Source organism: Mesoplodon mirus, assembly GCF_964341445.2.
Source record: "Mesoplodon mirus genome assembly, chromosome: 1".
Lineage (NCBI taxonomy): Eukaryota > Metazoa > Chordata > Mammalia > Artiodactyla > Ziphiidae > Mesoplodon > Mesoplodon mirus.
Genome location: NC_138976.1, coordinates 59,493,124 through 59,516,161, shown reverse-complemented (window position 1 = coordinate 59,516,161; position 23,038 = coordinate 59,493,124). Strand labels below are relative to the sequence as shown.

Genomic DNA, 23,038 nt, shown 5'->3' with positions numbered 1-23,038 from the left:
TACAGGAATATTTGTAGCAGCTTTATTCATAATCACTAAAAACTGGAAACAACCCAAATGGTCATCAAACAGTGAACGGATAAACAAATTATCGTACATTCATACAATGAATGTATTTTTAGTGATAAAAAGTAGGGTGAGGATTAACTACAAAGGGAACTACATGAGGTGATGGAAATCTATATCTTGATTATCTTGGTGATTAGACAACTGTATATATTTGTCAAAACTCATAGAATTGTATACCTAAAATGGGTGGATGTTACTGTATACAAATCATACCTCAACAAACCTGATGTTTAATAAAACACAAATCAAAACATTTTGTAGCTGCAGATTTAACTCACTCAATGGGAAAAAATATTTGCCATGTAACTTAATCAGCAAAGTCAGAAAATATCTAACTTCATTTTCAGTGAAAATGGATATGTTAATACTTAGCTGCATGAAAATGATATGACTTTTTAATTCTAAGAAGACAGATTCATACATATATTCATTCATTCATACATAGATACATGTATATATGTATACAGTAAAGAGCTTCCTGTGACCTGGATAAAATAAGTCGATGCCCCATTAATATTCCTTACCAGACTGGAAGAGGCAACAATGGTTGAATGAAAGTTGTTGTCACTCCCATTGCCCACTCTGCAGTACATCTGCATTCAGAATAGCTTTAAACAGACCCAGATATTCTGTTCCTAAACCATGCTTTGTCTTTACCGAAAACTGCATAAAGCAGGGAAAGACAGGAACTCTACTGTGTGTTGATGATGCCTTAATTAAATGAGGCTTCACTGACACCAGTATCTTGAATCATTCTTTTGTTCAGTGCCCCTAGTTTTACACCCTGGGGTAATACAGCAACGTGAGTTTCAGGTACCTTTGAAAAGCTGGAGTGCTTTAAAAATGGAAACAGGGATAGAAAACCATCAGAACACCACAACTGCATGTGCATTGTCCCACAGTTCACTTTTAGGAAAAAAGTCTATATAGAAGTTAAGAATATGGAAATTCTTCCCCTTAAAACAATCATGTTTGTGTATTCCTTGCAAAGGCTTTAGGTGCCTCAGTATGAAGATCACAGTAGTGCATCAATTTTTATAGTATGAGAACCACATATGATAATTTACTGTCATTTTATATATATATATATATATATGTATATATGTATCTCTTTTTTGCATATTTTATTTTATTTTTTTTAATTTTTAGTTTATTTTTTAAATTAATTTTTATTGGAGTATAGCTGATTTACAGTGTTGTGTTAGTTTCAGGTGTACAGCAAAATGAATCAGTTATACATATACATATATCCACTCTTTTTTAGATTCTTTTTCCATATAGGTCACCACAGAGTACTGAGTTTTCACTGTGCTGTACAGCAGGTTCTTATTAGTTATCTATTTTATATATAGTAGCGTGTATATGTCAATCCCAATCTTCCAATTTACCCCCCCAATATGTATATATCTTTTTAACCTAGCTCATCAGTTTAGCGATGGTTTTATATCTGTAATTTCCAATTGATTTTATGCCTGTAAAATGAAATACTGTCTAAATGAGCTTCTTTATGTGTACCTGCGTTATGGTGATGTGAATGGGTAGGAAAAAGGAGTTATGTTACTAAAACCATTATTCAAGCAGCTTTCAGAAAAGCTTATTGCCACTTCCATAAGTACTAGCTTAAAATTTGTATGACTCAAACAGCTCTTGTGTAAGTATATCTGTTTATCTAGCTACCCCAGAAATGAAACCTTACAATTTTCAGCTCCATGTGTTATTAATTTACTGTATCTGAACTTGTTGTTTTATTGCATGCAACTCTCCTTTAAGTCTGAAAAGGATGGAGGCCAAAGGTTTGCTGCAAATGTGTCAAATATGCCCTAGGAGTATATGTACCTATCATTCTCTGCTGTTACTCTGTCAACTCAGGCTCACACTTTGTGCTCCCAGACCAAGAATCCAGAGAAGAGAGTTCTAATCCCATCTTCTCTCTCATTATTTCTGATTCTCGGTTTTTCTACTAGTTTGTATATTATTCCCCATTATTTTACATAATGGAGCCAGAACGAATGAGAATTTAAGATTTCGTTGTTTCATAAAATAATTATTTTATACAAAGAAATGATTACTGATGATCAAATAAAAAATGATGGCAAATGTATGCAAAATCAACCACATGTACTTCAAAGACACACGTGAGTTTTTTTAGGCCTCATAAACTTTCTACCTTTTATTATTGCTTCAAACATGGAGGTAAGAACAAAGTAGAATTTTGCGTTTCACCTGTTTCAGTGATGCTGCCATTTTTCCTGTTTGCATAATTCATAGGGATGGGTGTGTGTGGATATTATCTCTATCCCTGATTGATTAGGATTTTTGTTAATCACTTCTTGTGGATCTCTGACATTTATGCTATATCGAAAACTGTTTAATCCATCAAGTTAAAATGACTGTTCTTTGCAAAATAAGCTTTAGGTATGAGAAATTTAATATGGAACCTGATAGCCTCCTACTTATTAACATTATGATTTCTTTCAGCGTTTTACTGCTTGCTTATAAATACATTTTTTGTTAAAACAAAATAGTGAATTCATAGTCACGATTGTATACAGGTACAAGTTGTTCACTTTTCTCAAACATTTGGAAGAAATACAAACAAAAACCATATGTTTTAAATATTCCACAGAATACCATTCTCCCATTTGTTCCTATGTTGCAAACTTTTTTTAAGTTGGTACTATTCCTGAGAAGTACCACTTACTCTCCAGTTTTATGACAAGTATCCCTATATATATTCCTAAATGCATTTTTCACTTAAAGGTAATTTAAAAAACCAAACATTAAACTATTAATTAAAAAAAAAAATTTAGAGCAGCCATGCATGCAGGTCTCCAAGTCTCCTAAGCAGCTTATAAGATGCTATGCAAACCTGAAAGGGCATCTAGCCTACTCTCCTTCTTCAGACAAAGTGTTCTTCAACTGATCCAAGCAGATGAGAATATAATCGATTTTTTTAAAGCATTTTTAGGCATGGACCCAATCTAATAAAAGTTACCAATCCTCTTCCCAGAAAAAAAAATGTACATGTGTACACATATACCCACAACATTTTACATTGAACTTGGCAAGGATCACCAAACCCATCCATGTGGAAGGGGTTGAAATAGCCCCTATTGTAAAGAAAGAGACCCAAAATCCTTGCTAGGTAACTCACTCTGTTTTGGATAGTTTATAATCTAAAAATTCTTGTCTCTAGCTAAAAGCCCTCCCATTTCAACTTGTTCTCTTCATAAAGGTCATAAAGAACAGTTAGTCACAATTACCTTTCATATTCTTGAAGGCCATATTAAGCCACACCTTGGATGTGTCTTCACCAAGATAAATAATCTCAGCTAAGTAATTCCAGTTTGGCTATACCTTTTCTCAGAGGCCCTATTATTCAATTCTTAATCATCTTTGTTGACTTCCTCTGAATAGTCTTCAAGTTTTCCATACTCCTCTGAGATTATTGAGCCTATAACTATTCCTCAGACAGTAGCAAAGTTTTACCTAAGAGGCCTTCATGCTTAACAAACCCACTATCCTGAGCTGGGTGGGTGCACACTTTTCCTGCCATGTTGGAAATCCTGCACTAACACGTTGCTGCAAATTTCATCTGTGGTACTCTTGATTGCTTGGTCAACTAGATTTTCCTTTTGGGATACATGATATCTCTTTACCAGGCCACCAAGGTTGCAAGCTGCGCTCTTCAGGCGTGCCATTTCCAGAACTCCAGGGGCATCGTTTACAGCTTGTACGATGGTAAGTGGAGGCCCTTCCCTTAGTACCTAATGGATCCATAAAATAGACATTTCTGGGGGCTTCCCTGGTGGTGCAGTGGTTGGGAGTCCGCCTGCTGATGCAGGGGACACGGGTTCGTGCCCCAGTCTGGGAAGATCCCACATGCCGCGGAGCGGCTGGGCCCATGAGCCATGGCCGCTGAGCTTGCGCGTCCGGGGCCTGTGCTCCACAATGGGAGAGGCCACAACAGTGAGAGGCCCGCGTACCGCAAAAAAAAAAAAAAAAAATCCTTTGGCTGGCCTGTACTCTGTTTTAACTCAGGCTTAATTATACTCAGGCGTAGCCAACATCCATCGTCCACCAGGGACAAAAGAGGGGATGCACTTGTGTCTCCAGTCAGATCCATTAGATGGAAGAGGTTGGTCAGAGACCTAGGCTTCTGGTGTTCAAAATCAGTGGGTTAGTGTGGTACTTCTTTCCTCTGAGGAAAGAAACCTTTCTATTCAAACCCTACCTCTTTTCTGTGATTGCGAAGGATGCCCATGAGATCTTCAGGATTTCACAGAAGTAATTATAGCATTTGAAGAGACTTTAAAAGGCTGTTTCCATTTAAACCAATAGTTTTCAAACTTTTTTGAATGTGTCCTACAGGAAGAAATACATATTACCTGGTGACCTAGTATGCATACACCTACACTGAAACACACACACACACACACACACATACACACACACACCCCTGAAATAAAAGTTTCACCAAATAATAATTACCCTTACTATAGGGGATACACTCAATATTTTCTACTCTACTCTGAACGACTTATTTTTTTTCCCTTTATATTTAATGCTGGTTGTTACACACTAAATTGATGTCATGACTTATTAGTGAATCACTACCCCCAGTTGAAAAATAATGCTTCAACCATTCTGCAGAGGGCTGAACATGAGATCTGATCACTTTACATAGTTTGGCCTTAACCTTTCATGACATTTGGTGTCTTCTTTTATTGGGGCATCAATTCTCAAACTCAGTTATGGTTCATGATAGGCTCTCCTCAGCTTATTCACAAGATTTCCAGAGCATCCTTAAAAGATAAAAACTTTATTGAGGCTTAACATACTATGAACAAGACTTGAGCCAGAATATGCTGAATCGTGAGGAGTATCTGCCCAATGACAATGAAAATTCTGAGTGAGTTACAAAGACACTACTTCCCCATGGGTGAATTTTTTTTTTTTGATCCAGAGTCATAAAATTTTAGAGCTGGAAGAGACTTTAGCAAATCTAGTCCAGCCCTTTGATTTTATGACAAAAATATTCCCATGCCCATTCTGAGGAGTTCAGAGCATGAGTCTTGTTCCCTTATCAACAATATTTTAAAAAACAGTTATTTGCTGCCATGTGCAGATATATTTTAAACAAACAGAATTTTTATGTTTTAAGAAGTAACACAGGACTAAGTTTTTTAGTATTATAGAAATACTAGAAATAATAACTGAATTGTAGAAGCCTTACACTCTTCTGCTTGAGACAATAGTCTTGTGGGCATGGATTTTCCATTATTTAGACATTCATCAAATATTATTTGAGAATGTAGTATCTGCTTTCAAGCAGCTTATATTATCGTGAAATATAAAATGCTTGTTTTTTATATTACAAATTATGTTATCCAGGAAATCAGACATCATAAACAAAGTGTCCTTTGTATTTCATTGGACAGACTTTATTAGTGTTTTATTGGACATATTTGCTCTAGTTTCTTGGCATGGACCTAGACCTTTTGACTTCAAGTCCTCTGCTGTACTTTGAACCCTACCTCACTAGTTATTTTATTCATTAATTCAATAAATATTTACTGACTACCTTAGCTCTGTCAAGCACTATTCTAGACCCTGAAGTTACAGAAGTGAATGGGAAAAACCAAGTCTCTGCACTCAGGGAACTTACATACCACGAGGGCCTATGATGAGTAGAGAACCTCACCCCGCAATCTGGCTTAGTTCATCAGATTCCTTGGGAAAGTATTGAACTATGTCAAATTAAAAAAGAAAACAATTGATTCCCAAATCTCCAACAGAACTAAGGAGATGAATGTTTAAGAAGTTGGATTCATTGGGTTATCTAAAAAGTTGTGAGCTTGTTAGCCCACATTGCTGGGTGTTTTGAAGAGCAATCCCTAAGTATGATTCTCCCCATTTGATTTTAACCCCTGCAAGAATGATACTATTAACCAGCAATAATTGACAAAGAATCAAGGATGGAAGAGGGGAATAGAAGGAATGTGGGAGGATATCAGGCTGCAGGGGGAGAAGATATCCTCATAATGCACAAGCAAGCAAGTACCAAATTCCAGCTTTGCCGAGAATATTTTTGGAGTCATGACTAGACATAGTAACGAGAAAACCTTCTAATGCTCCCAACTCGAATAGAGTTGAATCTAGCAGAAGTGGGAAGACTGTTGGCACTCTCCTTCCAGAGTTGCATTGTTTTGATGTTCTGACTCAAGTCTTAAGCATGACATTTCATGATCGGCTAAGCCACGGAGCAACCACACCCTATTCTTGGCAAAAATATACATCATATTACATTACCAAGGAGAGCACAATGGAAAGTTTTTAAAGTAATAAATAAACACCGTGTCTTATTTGTAAATCTTGTCAAGATTTTCAAGGACTTGCCTAGCTCCACGGTGAAACCCCTGTTTGTTTGTTGTATAAGATGTGGCACGCAGAGTAACTGCTTCAACAACAAGCTCCTTTTTAGTTTCAACTTCTTCAGCCCTAACCGAGGGGGAGCTATCCTCTTTAGTGGTAAAAGTAGATCCATGTTTTATGGCTGGAGAGAGTCCAGGGCACTCAAAGTGAAGCAGACGGTTGTGAAGAATTATTTATGGCAGAATTTGTGATGCCTGTGTCGTACTTTGATTTAGTAGGGGGTAAAATGAAATAGGAAGCAGAATGAATTCAATTTCCAAATTTTACTAGGTATACATGCAGGTTTTACACCGGGGTACCATCGCTACCCCCAGCTTCTTTCCATGGCTTTCATTCTTTGCAAAAGTAAGCTCTTCCTTGAACAGACCTGTGAAAATACTACTTTGGATCAACCACAGAAGTCTCCAGGATAACACTTTGAAGTCTAAACAGCAGACCTATTCGGCTATAACACACATGGTGGATGACATCCTTGTCTCTGATGAGCAAACTCACGTTTCAATGGAAATCACCCTCCAAAAGAAGGAGAAATAATTATAGAATCCTAAAGCAAATGGCACCATAAATTGCTTTTGCCAACTTTTCCTAAAAACATTATATTGGCCTATGAGTGGTAATATCGGCCATTTAAAGGTATCATACATTGTCATTCTACAAGGAAAATTAAATACTTGTTTCCAATCTAATTTTTAGTAAGTATAACTTTTAAAACAAGTCTTCATATACTTCATCCTCAAAGGGAATATTGTGTTTCCAAAAAAAGTGGCATAATGAATAAGCAAAATAAATCTTATTTCTAAGAAACATAATACACAAATGTGCAGATTTTAGTAAATATCAGAATCAAATTTTGTTTAATATCAGATCTTAACCTATATCAAAAAATATTATTATGATAAAAATAGTTAATGTGCATCATCTTTTTCTCTTTGATTTGGAGAGCAAACTGTATCATTTTGGTTCTTATATCATTACTAATAGACATGCTCAGTACATCATTTTTGTCCATATATAAGGTAGAAGTAGAGGAATTTCCCTTGCCTTTTTATTAATCTACCCAACCAGTATCATTATTAAACTGGTATCCCAGAATGAAAGAAGAAATGAAATTGCATTCATTTGCAAAGCAATGAGCTACTTGTCTTAACCTGTCAAACACAGACCTCAGGACTGGGAGAAGGGAGAACTAGAATAAGATGCTGAACCACAATAATGGTCTTTGAGATAGCAGGCAGGGAAGGGAGTAGACACAAGGAAATTACACTCAACTTCCTTGGCCCATTGATTAACAGTTGGGAAATAAATGTAAAGATAAAGAAATAAATAAAATAAAGTAAATTTATAAATGCACGCATATATAAAAAGTCTGTGTATGTTTAAGGTATACATAATATAGATATAAATTAATACATGTATATGTGTATAAAGTATTTTAAAAGTGCCTATTATCCATTACTCAGCTTAAGAAATCGAGTGGCACCAATGCCTTTGAAGACTTTTGTTTAGAAATAAATTTATTTATTCAACAAGAACTTATTGAACACTTACTTATGTGCTCAACCCTGTACTAGATACTAGGATGTGGTGGTTGACAAGACCGGCATGGTTCCTGCCCTTATGAAGCTTACAATCTAATAAGGGAGAGAGAGACGTTAAAATTGTGATCACACAAATAAATATAAATACAAATGAATAATAACTGTGAACTGTAATAGGTCCTGTGCCAGAAGCATTGAAAACAAACAACAGGAAAAGCCAATTTAGATTGACAGATCTAAGAAGGCCTCTCTGAGGAACTTTTAAGATGAAAGTGAGGAACCCTTGGAGTTGAATCAGAGAAGAATGAGAGGGAGAACGTTCGAGAGACAACAGGAGGAGTGCAAAGGCCCTGGGAGTGCACAGGCCCTGGGAGTCCAGCCTCGTTTACATTTAAACTGAGAGAACCAAATCTAATCTACATGTGTGAAAACTCAGTCCAGAGAAATACTTCCCTAATATTTGCTTTCCTTTTGAGTGAGGGTGGCATTTTTGATGTAGCTTTGGTAAAGCTTGTGCTCGCTTTATTTTCTTAACCTATAGGAAATTTAGTCATCAGGCAGGGTTCAACATATCCATGGTCACACCTAGTCCCAGTTATAAGGATTAGGAGTTCATATCAGGGCTTTCATTGGGATTGCTTTTACACAAGTAAATTAATATTTCTTTTGTATTCTTTTTTCTTTTCCTTAAAAATTTTTATTGTAAATATGCATCACCTAAAATTCACCATTTTAGCCATTTTTTAAGAGCACAGCCCTGTGGCATTAAGTACATTCAAATTATTGTGTGACCATCACCACCATCCATCTCCAGAATTTTTCTAACCTTCCCCAACTGAAACTCTATACCCATTAAACATTAATTTTCCACTTCCTCCCTACCACCAGCTCCCAGCAACCCCCAATCTACTTGTCTCTGTGAATTTGACCACTCTAGGTACCTCATATAAGTGGAATCAGTCATGTCTTCAAGGTTCATCCATTTTGTAGCATGTGTCAAACTTCATTTGTAAGGTGGAATAATATCCCATTGTATGTAAATTCTATGTATATATGTAAATGTGGTGAAGAGCACATTTCAGTTATCCATTCATCTAGCAACAGACACTTGGGTTACTTCTACATTTTACCTGTTGTGAATAACACTGCTGTGAACATGGGTATACATATATCTGTTTGAGTCTCTGTTTTCATTTGTTTTGGGTATATATCCAGAATTAGAATTGCTGGATCATACAGTAATTCTATGTTTAATTTTTTGAGGAATCAAACTTGTGCTTTTTTAATTCATATATTCAGCAAATGTTTATTCGACTCCTACTGTGTGCCAGATAGCTGTGCCAAAGGTTGGGAATGAACAAACACCACACAGACATTGCTTTCAAGGCTTACAGTCTAGTTTGAGTAGTTTGTTGTTGTTGTTCTTTCTTTTAATTGTAGTGATGATTTGGAATTGATTCATTAACTTTCTCCTAGCCTCCTTGAGACCAGTAGTATATTTGTATAGTGTATGGCAAGAGTGCCCTCATGACCCCAAGCTTCACTAATTTGAGGCTCTGAGTAACTGAGTCAACTAGAACCAGATGGAAATAGTACATTGTCCAGTAAATCAGGTGACTTGGGACATTGCCAACCTCTCCCCCATATGCATCATCTGTAATAGTAGAAAATCACTTCAGCTAAGTCTAAAATTTGATTAATAGAACCTCTACAAATGAAAGTGTAGTATTGTTCTATGAATTCTACTAAGATATTAAATTTGATTTGGGGGAAACTAATTTTTCCATTAGAATGGCATTATACCAATGGAAGTAACATATAAGAAAGAATAATACAGTTCAAATAAGTTTTCTTAAATAACTGTAAAGTTCCTCCAAATAACTAAAGATAGCAAAATGTAAGCCTTAGCAAGGGTAGAATAGGCTTGGAAAGCTTAATAAATCATGATGGTAACAAAAATGAGTTTAGTCCCCATAAGGATAAGGAAAAACAGTGTTTTCATCATCACAAAATCACTCTCTTATTCCACCATCTCCTTCAGAGTGGTGCATAGCCAGCTCCCAAACACATTGAAAAGTTGTTTAGAATAAAATTGCAGTGCAAAACAAAACAAAACAAAACCCAAGCCACTTACATGAGATTTTTTAAAATGTGAAAATCAAGAAAAAAAGATAAAACCATAGGCTGAGGAAAGATTTAGCCCCAAGCCCAAATTTTTATTCTGAGCTTCCTAGTAGCTAAAGCAAAGATGGAAACTCAGGGAGTTACATTGCTCTCATTAACTAAAAGATAAAACATACCAGCCTGTCAAAGACATGCTTTTTGTACTTGACCATTATGTGCTGAGAATTTGCCATGGGAATTCTTATATAATTGAGCTATATAGGCAAAACTGTCCTAGATAATTTTACAAGATCACAAGAGCATTTCACATATACACACTTCTGTTAGCCGTTAGTCAAATCCAGGGGCATAATGTTTATTCAGAGAACTGTTAAGGCAGTTCTGAAAGAGACCAGTATGAAATGGGCCAGGCTTGTAGCTTTCTGATGGTCTAAGCTGACAGAGGACTATACTGTATAGCTTGGCCTCTATTTGTTTGATAGTTTTGCAAAGTCCTACCCTCCATAAGTTGTGTTAAAACGTACCTGTTGTATTAAACACATTCTCTCATAGAAGTCTGGAGGTAGGCAATCCAGGAGCACTGTGATATTCCAGAGTGTCAGGCTGTCAGGACCCTTTCTCTGGGGGCATCACATCCACATAAGTTTATCTCAGTCCAAGGTGGCTGCTCCAGCCTTCACTTCATCATTCCAACCACAAAAGGGAGGAAAGAGTGAAGGAGGAAATGCTCTTTTCTTTAAGGACATTACTTGGACTTGTACCCAAGACCTCCATTTACATCTCCTTAATGAGAATGTTGTCACATAGTCACACATGGCTGCAAGAGACGCACGGAAATGTCTCTTTTCTGGGTGGTACTGTGTATTCATTACCAAAGCAGAAAAAGAATGACAGATATTATTTAATATTTCTGCCACAAATAGGTTATTTAAAATATTCTTTCCTTTAAAATACAGGCTAGAGGAGCTTCCCTGGTGGCACAATGGTTGAGAGTCTGCCTGCCGATGCAGGGGACATGGGTTCGTGCCCCGGTCCGGGAAGATCCCACATGCCGTGGAGCAGCTGGGCCTGTGAGCCATGGCCGCTGAGCCTGTGCGTCCGGAGCCTGTGCTCTGCAACGGCAGAGGCCACAACAGTGAGAGGCCCACGTACCACAAAAAAAATTTTTTTTAATAAAAAAATAAAATAAAATACAGGCTAGAGTTTAAAAACCAAGATGATGAGAGCAGAAGTAAATGCATATGATTACAGTAAACATTCTGCTTACAAAGCCATTCTATTTTTCAATGCTACTGACAAGAGCATTTCTTTTTTTTTTAATTTATTTTTTAAAATTTATTTATTTTTGCCTGTGTTTGGTCTTTTTTTTTTTAACATCTTTATTGGAGTATAATTGCTTTACAATGGTGTGTTAGTTTCTGCTTTATAACAAAGTGAATCAGTTATACATATACATATGTTCCCATATCTCTTCCCTCTTGCGTCTCCCTCCCTCCCACCCTCCCTATCCCACCCCTCTAGGTGGTCACAAACCACCTAGCTGATCTCCCTGTGCTATGCGACTGCTTCCCACTAGCTATCTATTTTACGTTTGGTAGTATATATATTGTCCATGCCACTCTCTTGCTTTGTCACAGCTTACCCTTCCCCCTCCCCATATCCTCAAGTCCATTCTCTAGTAGGTCTGTGTCTTTATTCCTGTCTTACCCCTAGGTACTTCATGACCTTTTTTATTTTTATTTTTTTTCTTAGATTCCATATATATGTGTTAGCATACAGTATTTGTTTTTCTCTTTCTGACTTACTTCACTCTGTATGACAGACTCTAGGTCCATCCACCTCACTAAAAATAACTCAATTTCGTTTCTTTTTATGGCTGAGTAATATTCCATTGTATATATGTGCCACACCTTCTTAATCCATTTGTTGCTGCGCGCAGGCTTTCTCTAGTTGCGGCGAGCAGGGGCTACTCTTTGTTGTGGTGTGCGGGCTTCCCATTGCAGTGGCTTCTCTTGTTGCGGAGCACGGGCTCTAGGTATGCGGGCTTCAGTAGTTGTGGCTTGCGGGCTCTAGAGCGCAGGCTCAGTAGTTGTGGCACACGGGCTTAGTTGCTCCGCGGCATGTGGGATCTTCCTGGACCAGGGCTCGAACCCGTGTCCCTGCATTGGAAGGCAGATTCTTAACCGCTGCTCCACTAGGGAAGTCCCCGACAAGAGTGTTTCTATCCCAGTCCAACTGATAGAAAGTGAGGGGGGCACAGAAGGAGAGCTGGGGGGGCAAAGGAAAGACATGTAACCAAACACCAAAACCCCAAACTAGGACTGTGTGACCATTTTGATTATAATGTACCTCTCTAGAGCAGACCGTGACAAAACCTGCATAGTCGTGTACCTTGGACCTTGCTGCCTCTTTATTTTGTACATCCTAGATGTGCCCCCACTGGCATTACTCCTCAGAGTATTGTCAAGTGACATGTAGCAAATTTCCCTCCTTCGCTCTCTGGCCTTAAATGCAAACATACCTCCAGGCTAGGACTGTGTCCCTTCCAGCTGCTCCCAAAGGCTTTTGTGATTGGCTTCCACTCTACAATCATGTCTAAGGAGGGGCGTTTTTCCCCTTTAGCCTTGGAACCCTATACTTTCCACAACTACTAGTTTCTGTGCTGGGAAACCAATATTAGATTTTAACTTCTAGGAAATGCACATGTGAAAAAGATAAATCTCTGAACTCTTTTACCTGCTTCTGCCAATCACACCTCTTATTTTCCCCTCAGGACACCTGCATTTTAGTCATGTTTTTGTTGATGTTGGCTTGTATTCAATTCTCTATGTTGTTATCCTTTTTTTTTCTCTCCTTTGGCCATGCTTACCAAGTTCCATATTCCTCATGAAAGTCTTCCAAAGAAAGGCCTACCACATTTTCAAGTAGGAAAGATAAAACATCCAGTTTTACCCACAAACCTCATGTCCTTTTCAGAAACTTAAAAAATAAACTGTATTATAAATTATTTTCAGTTAGAGGCTCTTTTTTGTATTTCACTATATGATAGTTTTGGATATTTCTTTGACAGTATTTATCATTGTGATAGGAGATAATCTTTGTAACTTAACAGAGAAACTATGCATCTAGGTGGTGTCAGCAAGCTATATAATAGGAATAAAATTGAAGGCTGCACAATGATCTGTTTTATTTTAGAGGAAGAGTTCTATGATTTTCCATAGTTTAATTGCTGCTCTGAAATTCAAATTTTATTTCAAATGTCATCTACATTTTCCCTTAGATTTTAGAGACTATATTTTCTTTTCTTTTGTAATTCTGCTTGCTTTTCTTCCTCTTCTTTTTCTTTTTTCCTGCTACTGTATCTGTAGACATAGCATATGTTAATTAATGCCTGTATTAATTTAACAAATATTTATCTAACGCCCATTATGTACAAGGCTTTGTGGAGGAGCTGACATTGTCTACACCTTAAAGAATAAAAAGGATTTTTAGAGAAGCAGAGGTGGGAGGAAGGATCTTCCAGGCAGAAGGGACAGGATGAACAAATATACAGAAGTGGGAGGATTTGGAGTATTGGAGTAAATCAGGTATTTCAATTGGTCTGGAGCATGACTTTCTATTATCCTGGGACAGGAAGCAGATCAGGGAGGTCCTTGAATGCCAGGCTGAGGAATTTGGCTTTTGCATTTTTATCCTGCTGTCTCTATATTGTCTATAAATCTGTTCACACCCCTTCACCTCTTGTCTGGCTCTGGGATAATTATTTTATCTGTAGAGGATGATGTCATGGAAATAGTACTGAACTAAGAATCAAGGGCCTTGGATTTATATATTACACTTGGGTTTAATATGTGACAATTACAACCATAATTCAAACCTTAAAGATTAAACTGATGTCTCTCTATGTCAAAAAGGCTATGAAAGACAGTTTGTCTGTTGCCAGAATTCTCTATTTATCATGCCTTGCACACAATAGGTGCTTAATAAGTGTTTTGTTGACTCTAATTCAATAACAAGTCTCTGAGATCCATGATGTACCCCCAGCAATGTAGAAAAAGGAAGAACAAGAACCACCAGTTTGAAGGTGATGAATAATTCTATCCTCCCAATGCAGTTCAGTGCTCTGTTAATCAGTTTGCTTGCTTGTTTATTTATTTATTTTTTCCAGGGAGGAGGGTATCCTAGAATTAGAATCTAAATTATGTTAATGATTTTATCCCAGAATTTTATTAGAATTTTCAAGCACACAGAATAGTTGAAAGACATGTACAATGGGTACTCATATAGCCACCACCTAACTTGGTAAAGATTTATCGATTTCTTATTTAGTACCAAGCTCTGAGCCAGACTCTGCAAACCCCTCGCTCCACTGCCCACAACAGCCCTGCAGTCCTGAACAGGTAGTCTCATCATTTAACAGCTTAAAACAAAAACCAAACACACAAAAAAGCGGGTTCAGGGACTTTCAGCAATTTATTTCCTTAGAGCCCTGCTGGTAGTAACTAGGACAGCTGGGACCGTCTGGCTCCAAAATCTGGGTTCTTTCCCCTCCACAAAGCAGCCACCAGAGTTCTTCTCTGCTGCTGGCCAGGGTCACAGATTCTAACCAAGTCCCTACAGTGTGAGAAGCCCTGAATTAAGCCTTGTAGACAATAGGAAGAGAGGTAAGCAGAGGCTCCCAGTGCTTCAGGAAGCGAGAGATGAGTCAAATCAAATTTTAAATTTTGTTGCATGCCTTCCATATGTCATATGCAGTGCTAGACACTTCATAGGGGGAGATCACTGAGTATGGGATCTGAGACTATCGGACAAAGAATTTAAAAAACGTATCTTTACCCTATAAGCAGCCTAAAATAGTGGGTCAGCGTGAGTCAAGCATGGGTCTCCTATGTCCCTGCTTTCTCTCTGTTTACTGTGTTCTCTTCACTTGCACAGCCTTTCCCTTTTTCTTTGCATCCCTAAAAGTCTCCATAGATCTCAAGGTCTTTTCAATTTCCATTTTTTTCCATTTGGATTCTTACTCCTCACTGAGTCCTCAGACCAGCAATGACCTCTCCCTTCTCTGAACTCCTGTGGCCCTTTGCTCTACAAAGAGGCAGTGCTGTCTAGTGGTTATGAACACAGATGACCTGGGTTCAGATCTTGGGCCTTCCCCTCTCTGGGTATATGATCTTGACAAGTAATTTAATTCTCCATGCCTCAGTTTTCTCCTCTGGTAAAGAATCGGTCAAGGTTTCTGTAAAGAGAACAGAATTTACTCTTGCTAATTTAAGCAGAAAGTGTTATAAGGTATTAGTTAACTCACAGAAAATTGGAATTGTCAGTGAAAAAGACTAGTTTGAGCTTTCTGAAGATTCTCGTGCTACTGTGCAGTTGAAGATTACCAAGGGAGCTGCTGCCTCTTCCATAGCCAGGAAGTCACCTGCTCAGTGGAAATGCAAGGGCTGCACACCCCCTTCTCTGATCCAGCTAAAAAACTGCATGTCCCGGGCCTGCCTCTGGACACCCACAAAAGTAATGACCGATTAGCATGGTTGCAGGCAAGCCACATTGCTCTGTAGCCATTTTTACAAGTACAGAGAGCAAAGCGTGGTCTCTGCCTCACTTCTGCCTTCCAAATCTTAACGGGAGTGCTTCCGAGTGGCCAGATCTAAATTGCAGCCATATACTCTGGTTTCTCCTCAAATTGTATAGATGTTTTGCCTTTTTTTAAAAAATTGCATCCAGTATGCTAACTGCAAGGGAGTCTGGGGAATGTAGTTTCTAGGTTTCAGGCCTCTGCGTTTCAAGAAGGCACTGGATGATGAATGTTGACAGCTAATCTACCTGAAATAACATTCATATGAGGATAATGTGTACCTATTCATAGGGTTTTTGTGAGGATTACGTGAAATAATAAATAGAAAGTACTTAGAACAGTGCCTGGCATGTGGGAGACTCTCAATAAATGTAGCTGTTTTCATCAACTTCTCACAGGGTTGTCCAGAGGAAAGTCAAACAACCTTAGATAGAGCTCCAATTTCCCACCTGCTAATAAGTAACTATGATGAACCCACTTATCAAGAAGGGCACCAGTTTCCCCATCTATAAATTGAGGATAGTAATCCTTCTCTACCTGGTAGAGTTTCTGTTCATATCACATTAGGTCACGTGTGAAAGATGATTTGAAAATGGTAACGAATGTTCCAGTTGCTTGGGTGTTAAATGGCTATTAGGTGAATCGTACAGACCCCTGCTCAAATTCCAGCTCAGCTCCTGAGACTAGCAGTCGGCTTCCAGTAGCTTGATCTCATTCATCCTCACTCTGTTTCTTCTCTCTTTAATTTTCAGAATTAGCCAGGGAAATCAAACCACTTCCACACATGCCTGTGAGGATAGTAAGACTTGGGTGCTGCCATAGCCACCTCCTTCAAGAGGGGAGATGAGGCCCTACCCAGCTCGCCATCACTTCCCACCCCGAGTTCTTTCCAGAAGACCCTCTGCCCTGTCTTGACAACAGTCACTGCAACTAGAGGGCCAAGCGAGAAGGCCCAGCCTCAGGAAGAGACAAGTGGCTCCGGAGTGAACACTGTAAGGCCCTGTCCCCAGGGAGAGAAATTCCGAGAGTTGAGCTCACTCTTTCCTGCCATAAAGCACACTGAATGTTAACAGCTTGCTCCTGTCCAAGCTGGTGTTTTTTAAATTAAGTATTGTTAAATCCATACCATTTGGAATGATGCTTCAGACAGCTCTGATACTCTCTCTCTTGCTTCTGCTTTCATTTCACCTAATATATTGTGCAGGGGACCCGTAACCAGTATTACAGCAGCTGGGGCCGCCACCACTGCTGCTGCGGCGGCAGCTGCCAGTGCTCAGACACTGGCAGACGGCTTTCATTTAGATACCTGGAGAGGAAAAAAGGAACGTGGCCAACACCCTGCTCAGATGCCCTAAGAGGCCCTTCCCAGGCTGCTGCTAGTATGGATCTCGATTACCTAGGCTTTTATATTATTTTTCCTTGGCACTGAAAACGGTTTTAGAAACGACAAAGATGGGAGACAAAGGAGTTGTAGACTAAAATAAGATACTTTCCATTGTCAGGTAACATATACCCACCATAAAACCTGGGTAGCCTGCCTTCTGTTCTTTTGCCTTTACTGTAAACATCCCCCTCCAACCAGTAGGACACCACTGTCAACATCTGCATACACACACACATGTATACACATACATACCTACATGTACATACATATATACATATATACATATATATTTACTTATATGTATATGAGATGAAAGTGATTTAGAGTCAGAAGACCCTATTCAAAGGCCATTTCTAACCAGTGAGGCCCAAGGTAAGTCACTTAACTTTTCTGAGCCTCAGTTTCCAAATATAGAAAATTGGGTGAGTACTTAGCCAACTTCGCAAGTAGTCAAAAAAGTCAAATGAGATTGTGGGTATAAAATCATTTTGTAAACTTTAAGGAGAGTGCATAAACGTTGGAAATTTATCAGAATTAGCTCATCGCCCAAACTTACCCCAATCACCATAATGCAACTTGATTCTGTTCTTCTTTTTCTGAAATTACAGCCAGCAGGGAGTTTGCACTGCAGGGTATAATGCTTGACTGTACAGTTCCTTTTCCTCATTTCTCTGGAAGGGAAACGCTACTCACAAAGGGACCAGAAGCTTGACACATTGTGGCAGGCGTCCTCTGAGCATTCAACATATGGCTGAGGGCTTGAATTAAAAATATACTATTCAGTGACTTCATTAAGGTGACTATCTTGCTGGATATTGACATGTTCATCAAGCCTCCAAGGCAGAAACCTCTGACTCAAAATATCTAGCCAGTGATTATTTCCAAAGCAGGAAGGAATCTAGACTAGCATAGAAGCGGCTACCGATGATTCTCTGACCATGGCAATTTGTTATCTATTCTGCTACAAATGGTACTGTATCATAATCATTCTTGCTACTCTTCCTTTTCCCACCACCTGTTCTTCCCTTTGGGTCCTCCTGATGAATGATGTTTATGTGTGAAGAGGGAGGAAGTGGTATTAGATAAAATATTCCATTTTTTAGAACGAGTTGAAACTCTTTAGCCAATGCCACTGATAGAAGAAGAAAACCCATAGCAGAAAGTTCCAGTGTGTAAAAGAGAGATATATAACCCAGCTTATGAGTGAAAGTTTATTTGAATCAAGCCATTTTTAATATGATGAGGATTTCAGATAATGCCAGTCAAGCATTTTTACATCTCCTCATGAATACTCTTTAGCTTGTGAGCATTACCTAGTTTTTGAGAGATTTGTAAAACTAATCTTTCTGAATGGGAAAAGCATACTTTAAGAATAGGACCTCTTTGTTGTGGATTTGTACTATCCATCTTTCTAGGTGGGGGAAAAGGTGGATCCTTATATGCCCTGACTTTCCTAATAGGTTGAAAATGGGATTTTTAAAGCTCTTCTGTCTTTCATTGATATTCCATATGAAGTACGTAACCTGAAGTTGAACAACCTGCTTTTCTCCACCTTTTTGAGAAGCAGCACTTCAGGTATGTATAGAAGCAGACCTGCCTGTATTCACATGCCTGTTATGGCTTGATCAGGTTTTCCATATTTGAGCGTTTCATGCCTCTTGTCAGTATTTTTTTTTTTACCAATGAAAGGAAAGAACCTTAATTCTAAATGTCTTCTACCTTCACCCTGTATATTTCTGGGCTACCAGGAGATCTACAAAGGAAGAATTTTCTGGTGACACCCCTATGGAAATGTAAGGCCAATTTCGCTATTTCATTCTTTCAAAAGTTCAATGATTTCCTTAACAGATAAGGTGAAAGACATCCTTGTTTGACACTTGATACTTTTCTAAAACTATAATAAAATCCCCCTCTATTAGAATTCAATCTTGCTTGCTGGTGGTTTAACCAGACTCAGAAGCTTCCTGACCTTCTCTTTGCTGTTGCTGGCCTGGCCCCGTCATCATTTCACTGGTCATCAGTACTTCCTCCACGGCTGGACTGGATGGGGATGGTCATCTCCTCGTCCAACCTCTTGCAACAGTAGAAGGAAAAGGAGGTAAAACTCCCTCCAGCCTTTTCTGCTATATTATAGCAGCTCTGATAAAGGACGTGGATAAGGAGAAGGCTGAAACTGTTGGTTAGAAGGTTTAGGGATTAACTGAGGAATTAATTCACCCTTTCTTTCCCTCCTGCTAAAGCCGATAGTTGAGAGTTGGCACTGTGTCAAGACCAGGCTGTTCCTCAGCCCCGAATTTCAGCCCCACACATCTCAAGAGGCTTTGCTAAGGGCTTCTTTTTAAACAGGGGATCTAAATTTCTAATTTTGCCTTGAGCTTTAGTAAACCTGGGCTATTTTAAATTGTCACTTTACAAAGAAGTAACCTGCTTTTATTCTTCTCCTTCAAATCAAGTCATTACTACACAAAGTAACTTATGCCTCTATTTAGGCTTAGTGAGGAACTTTCACAATTTTATACAGTCTCCCTTTTCTAAGTCAGGGGGGAAAATAAAGAGGAACTTTATGGAAGAGGCATAAAGCAGTTGTACAGAACACGTTTAAAGGGCACATTAAGTCAGTTTTTGTCTGTGGTTCTTTCCCTTTATGGCATATGTTATATATTGACAGGGATTAAGTTTCTCTCCTGAATGGAACAATACAGAGTCACAGGGAGCTACTGTACTTTACAAAGCAACAGGCACCAGCACAAGCAAACGGCAAATAGAAATGTATCTCACAAAGAACTAACCAGGTTAGTTAACAGCACAGGGCTCTGCTTCATCTTTTGCAATTCTGCAATGTTTGCATTTCTCTTCTGGTTCTGCTGCGCACGCTCCTCCGCTCTCCTTTCTTTTTCGTCCTTTCCTCCCTTTCTCGCTCGCACTGTTACACTTTCTCTGTCCCCCTGGCTTTGTTATTCAGCATGTCTGATTAGCAGGAGCCTGATTGGCTGGCTGCCGGCTCCGAGAGAGATTCCATTCAGCTTACCCCCCACCCATCCACCCACCCACCCACCCCTCAGTCAGGAAATGTGAGCGGGGCTGATGGAAGCGGATAGGCAGGACTGGAGTGTTAGCACCAGTACTGGATGTGACAGCAGGCAGAGGAGCACTTAGCAGCTTATTCAGTGTCCGATTCGGATTCCGGCAAGGATCCAAGCATGGAATGCTGCCGTCGGGCAACTCCTGGCACACCGCTCCTCTTTCTGGCTTTCCTGCTCCTGGTAAATGCCTTTTCATTTCAATACATCGTGATGGCCATTTAGTCTGGGTGCTGTTGTGGTGGTGTGTACGTGTGTGTATGTGAGTGTGTGTGCCTGTGTATATCTTTCTCTTCAAACGCCAGGTAAAATAATTTACATGATTAAAAAAAAAAAAAAAAACGGCTTCTTGCAGAATTTTAACCCCAACTTCCCAAGCAAAATAAAGTCTGCAAGACTTTGTGGGATTAGTTAGAGGTAACTAGGAATACTGAGACGTACTGAGACATGAACTTTGGGACATACTGCATGGAGTTTGTGAGCTGAGGGCTGTATAAATGGTGGTGTGCATGCTTGGAATTTAGGTAACAGATGTCCTGAAATCAAACTCACTCACTGAAGTGTTCCTGGAATATTTTTGAAGGATGGGCTGTGAGGGGCTTTCCCCCACTACCTTTTATGGGTCCTCCTTCCTCGGTGCACATGTGCTAGGGAAACAGGTAAAAGAGGGAATGAAAGCCTCTCTGTGGCCAACCCAGATTATAGCTCATAATTACGGCAAGTCATCTGCGGATACAAGTTAATGCTAGTATTTATGAATTGAGGATTATGGTCTTTGATCTCAGATGTGCTTTTGAAGAAGAAGAAAGTGCTGACTTTTTGTGCAGCTTCTTTCCACAGTCACAGTGATAAGATGCTCTGCTCTGGAACGTCAGCACACACTGCATTTTTGACTCGAAGTAAATGTTCCGTTGTGACTCATACTTGGTTTTATGGGCAGAAAATGAACCTTTACTGTCCAAAAAAAATCTACACTCAAAATATTAATAGCAATGCACATTTTTTTAAAACCAGAGTGTTCTGGGCAGGCAGCTTCGTAAACCTCATCTGAAGGTTTGATTCCAAAATTTGCACACACTGAGTCCAAACAAACGTGCTCGTAGCTCTCCCTGTTGCGTTTCTGGAGAGCCAGCCCTTCCTCAGAAGGTAACCAGGCAAGAAGGGAAAAAGGGAAAAATGCCACGCACGTATAGATTGCATTGACTCGTCGAAGATGAAGGGATGTTTTTCCTGATTAGACTCTGACAAATTTGATCTGCACTATAATTTTGAACAAGGGGAGCAAGCTATTTAAGCACAAATTTTAAAACTCCAAGAAGGCTCATCATCAGAGAGTGATTAAATATGTTAACAATTCCACTTCTGATTTGCATCATTGTAGCCAAGAAGTCATAATGCTGCATTGCAAAAGCTGTAAATATAGAAGTATATTTTCAAGTTCTCATAGAAATTTAAATGCAAACTGAACTTTCAGCATGAATGGACTGTACGTTTTTAGCTGTTCTGAGGAATATAAAAAGCAGAATGTTTAGGTGTGCTTTATGACTAGTGGGACAAGCAATTTATGAAAGGTGTCTCATTTTTTCCATATGGGACGTGTTACTTATATACACGCCATTGGTTTGCCTCGTCTTTCCCTCTTTGTATTTTTTTAAAAGCAGGGGTTATTTTCGCATTTAATTACATCATGAAGCAAATTACCAGTACATAGTACTTTTCTGGTATCTTCATAATGAAGTATGATCTCATTATACTTTGGAAAAACTTTTCCATTCAGGAATAGATTGTTTTGCTACCCACTTGGTAAATTGCATTATATTTCTCTTTGATATCTTGAATATTCATATATGTATTTGAACATATAATGACGCTTATATGGATAAAAAGGAGTGTTTGCTTATTTCAGATTTGAAACATAAAGCATTTTGTTTAAATGACAATAATTGTATCATGAGGATAAAAGAAAATAAGACCCGGGTTTGCTTTATACCTGTATTTAAATGAATTTGGATTCTGAGAGTTAGGCTAGAAAAGAAAGAACTGCCTGGTGAGTGCCAAGAATACACCCCTGTGCAGAGTAATAACAGCGTTAGTAGTACCTGCCATGTATCGCATGTCTGAATGTGTCAAACATGAGGCCAGTTGTTTGAAAAGCATTACAGTGAATCCTCACGATAACCTTGCAAATAAGGCATCTTTAAACCCATTCTACAGATAAGGAAATAAGCTTATATTTGAACTCAAAGGTGAAATAATGGAGAGAAAATAACTTGTTTGCTTTGTACTGTGGTTGTGAAATGTTTAGCCATGATGGAAGCAATGACACAGGTTGGTCTGTAGTCTTTGTTGGAGGTATTTAGGCTTTTTGCCTCATCTTGGCCAATAAAGATGTGTGCAACATTAAGGGCACTTGTCACACTTGTCATTCACTGTCCCATTTAGCTTTTGAGCCAAAAGTAAATTATTGGCCCAAGAGAAAGTGGCCTGTAGCCTGATCAGTAGTTGACTTAGAACCGGAAGTGTGACATTTTCACCTCAACCTTTTGTCTGGATCAGGAAATTGAACTGGGTGGCTTGTTTTTCCTATAATTGTTTTATACATTATAAGAGTCTGTCTACTCTTAGAATTAATTTAAGCAATTTTTAAAGATTCCTTTTTACTTGCTAGGAAAACAGCCTGTTTGTTTCGTGGCAAAGTCCAGTTTCTACTTCAAAACAGCCTTCATATCACTGATAGCAGAATCGTCTGTATCATGACTTGGTTCTTGAGTGTATACAAATATTGTATGCTGTTCACCCTCAGTTTTACCAAAACCCTTTCCCACTGGAG

The 23,038-nt window shown here is 38.8% G+C and overlaps 1 protein-coding gene and 1 long non-coding RNA gene across 4 annotated transcripts in view; one reads left to right on the top strand and one right to left on the bottom strand.

Moving 5' to 3' along the window:
• The window catches only part of LOC309799398, a 31,830-nt gene extending 11,736 nt beyond the window's left edge, over window positions 1-20,094 (bottom strand). The window contains exons 1-2 of the long non-coding RNA XR_014293271.1: window positions 19,918-20,094; window positions 17,685-17,886 (exon numbers count right to left, since the gene is read on the bottom strand). This is a non-coding gene — a long non-coding RNA (uncharacterized lncRNA). The remainder of the gene's footprint in view (window positions 1-17,684; window positions 17,887-19,917) is intronic.
• Window positions 20,095-20,206: 112 nt separating this feature from the next.
• ADAMTSL1 (ADAMTS like 1) overlaps window positions 20,207-23,038 on the top strand; it is a 473,180-nt gene continuing 470,348 nt past the window's right edge. For all 3 annotated transcript variants that reach the window (XM_082612434.1, XM_082612433.1, XM_082612435.1), the window contains exon 1: window positions 20,207-20,391. In XM_082612434.1, coding sequence (XP_082468560.1) covers window positions 20,329-20,391 — 63 coding nt within the window. In that variant the 5' untranslated portion in view covers window positions 20,207-20,328. The remainder of the gene's footprint in view (window positions 20,392-23,038) is intronic.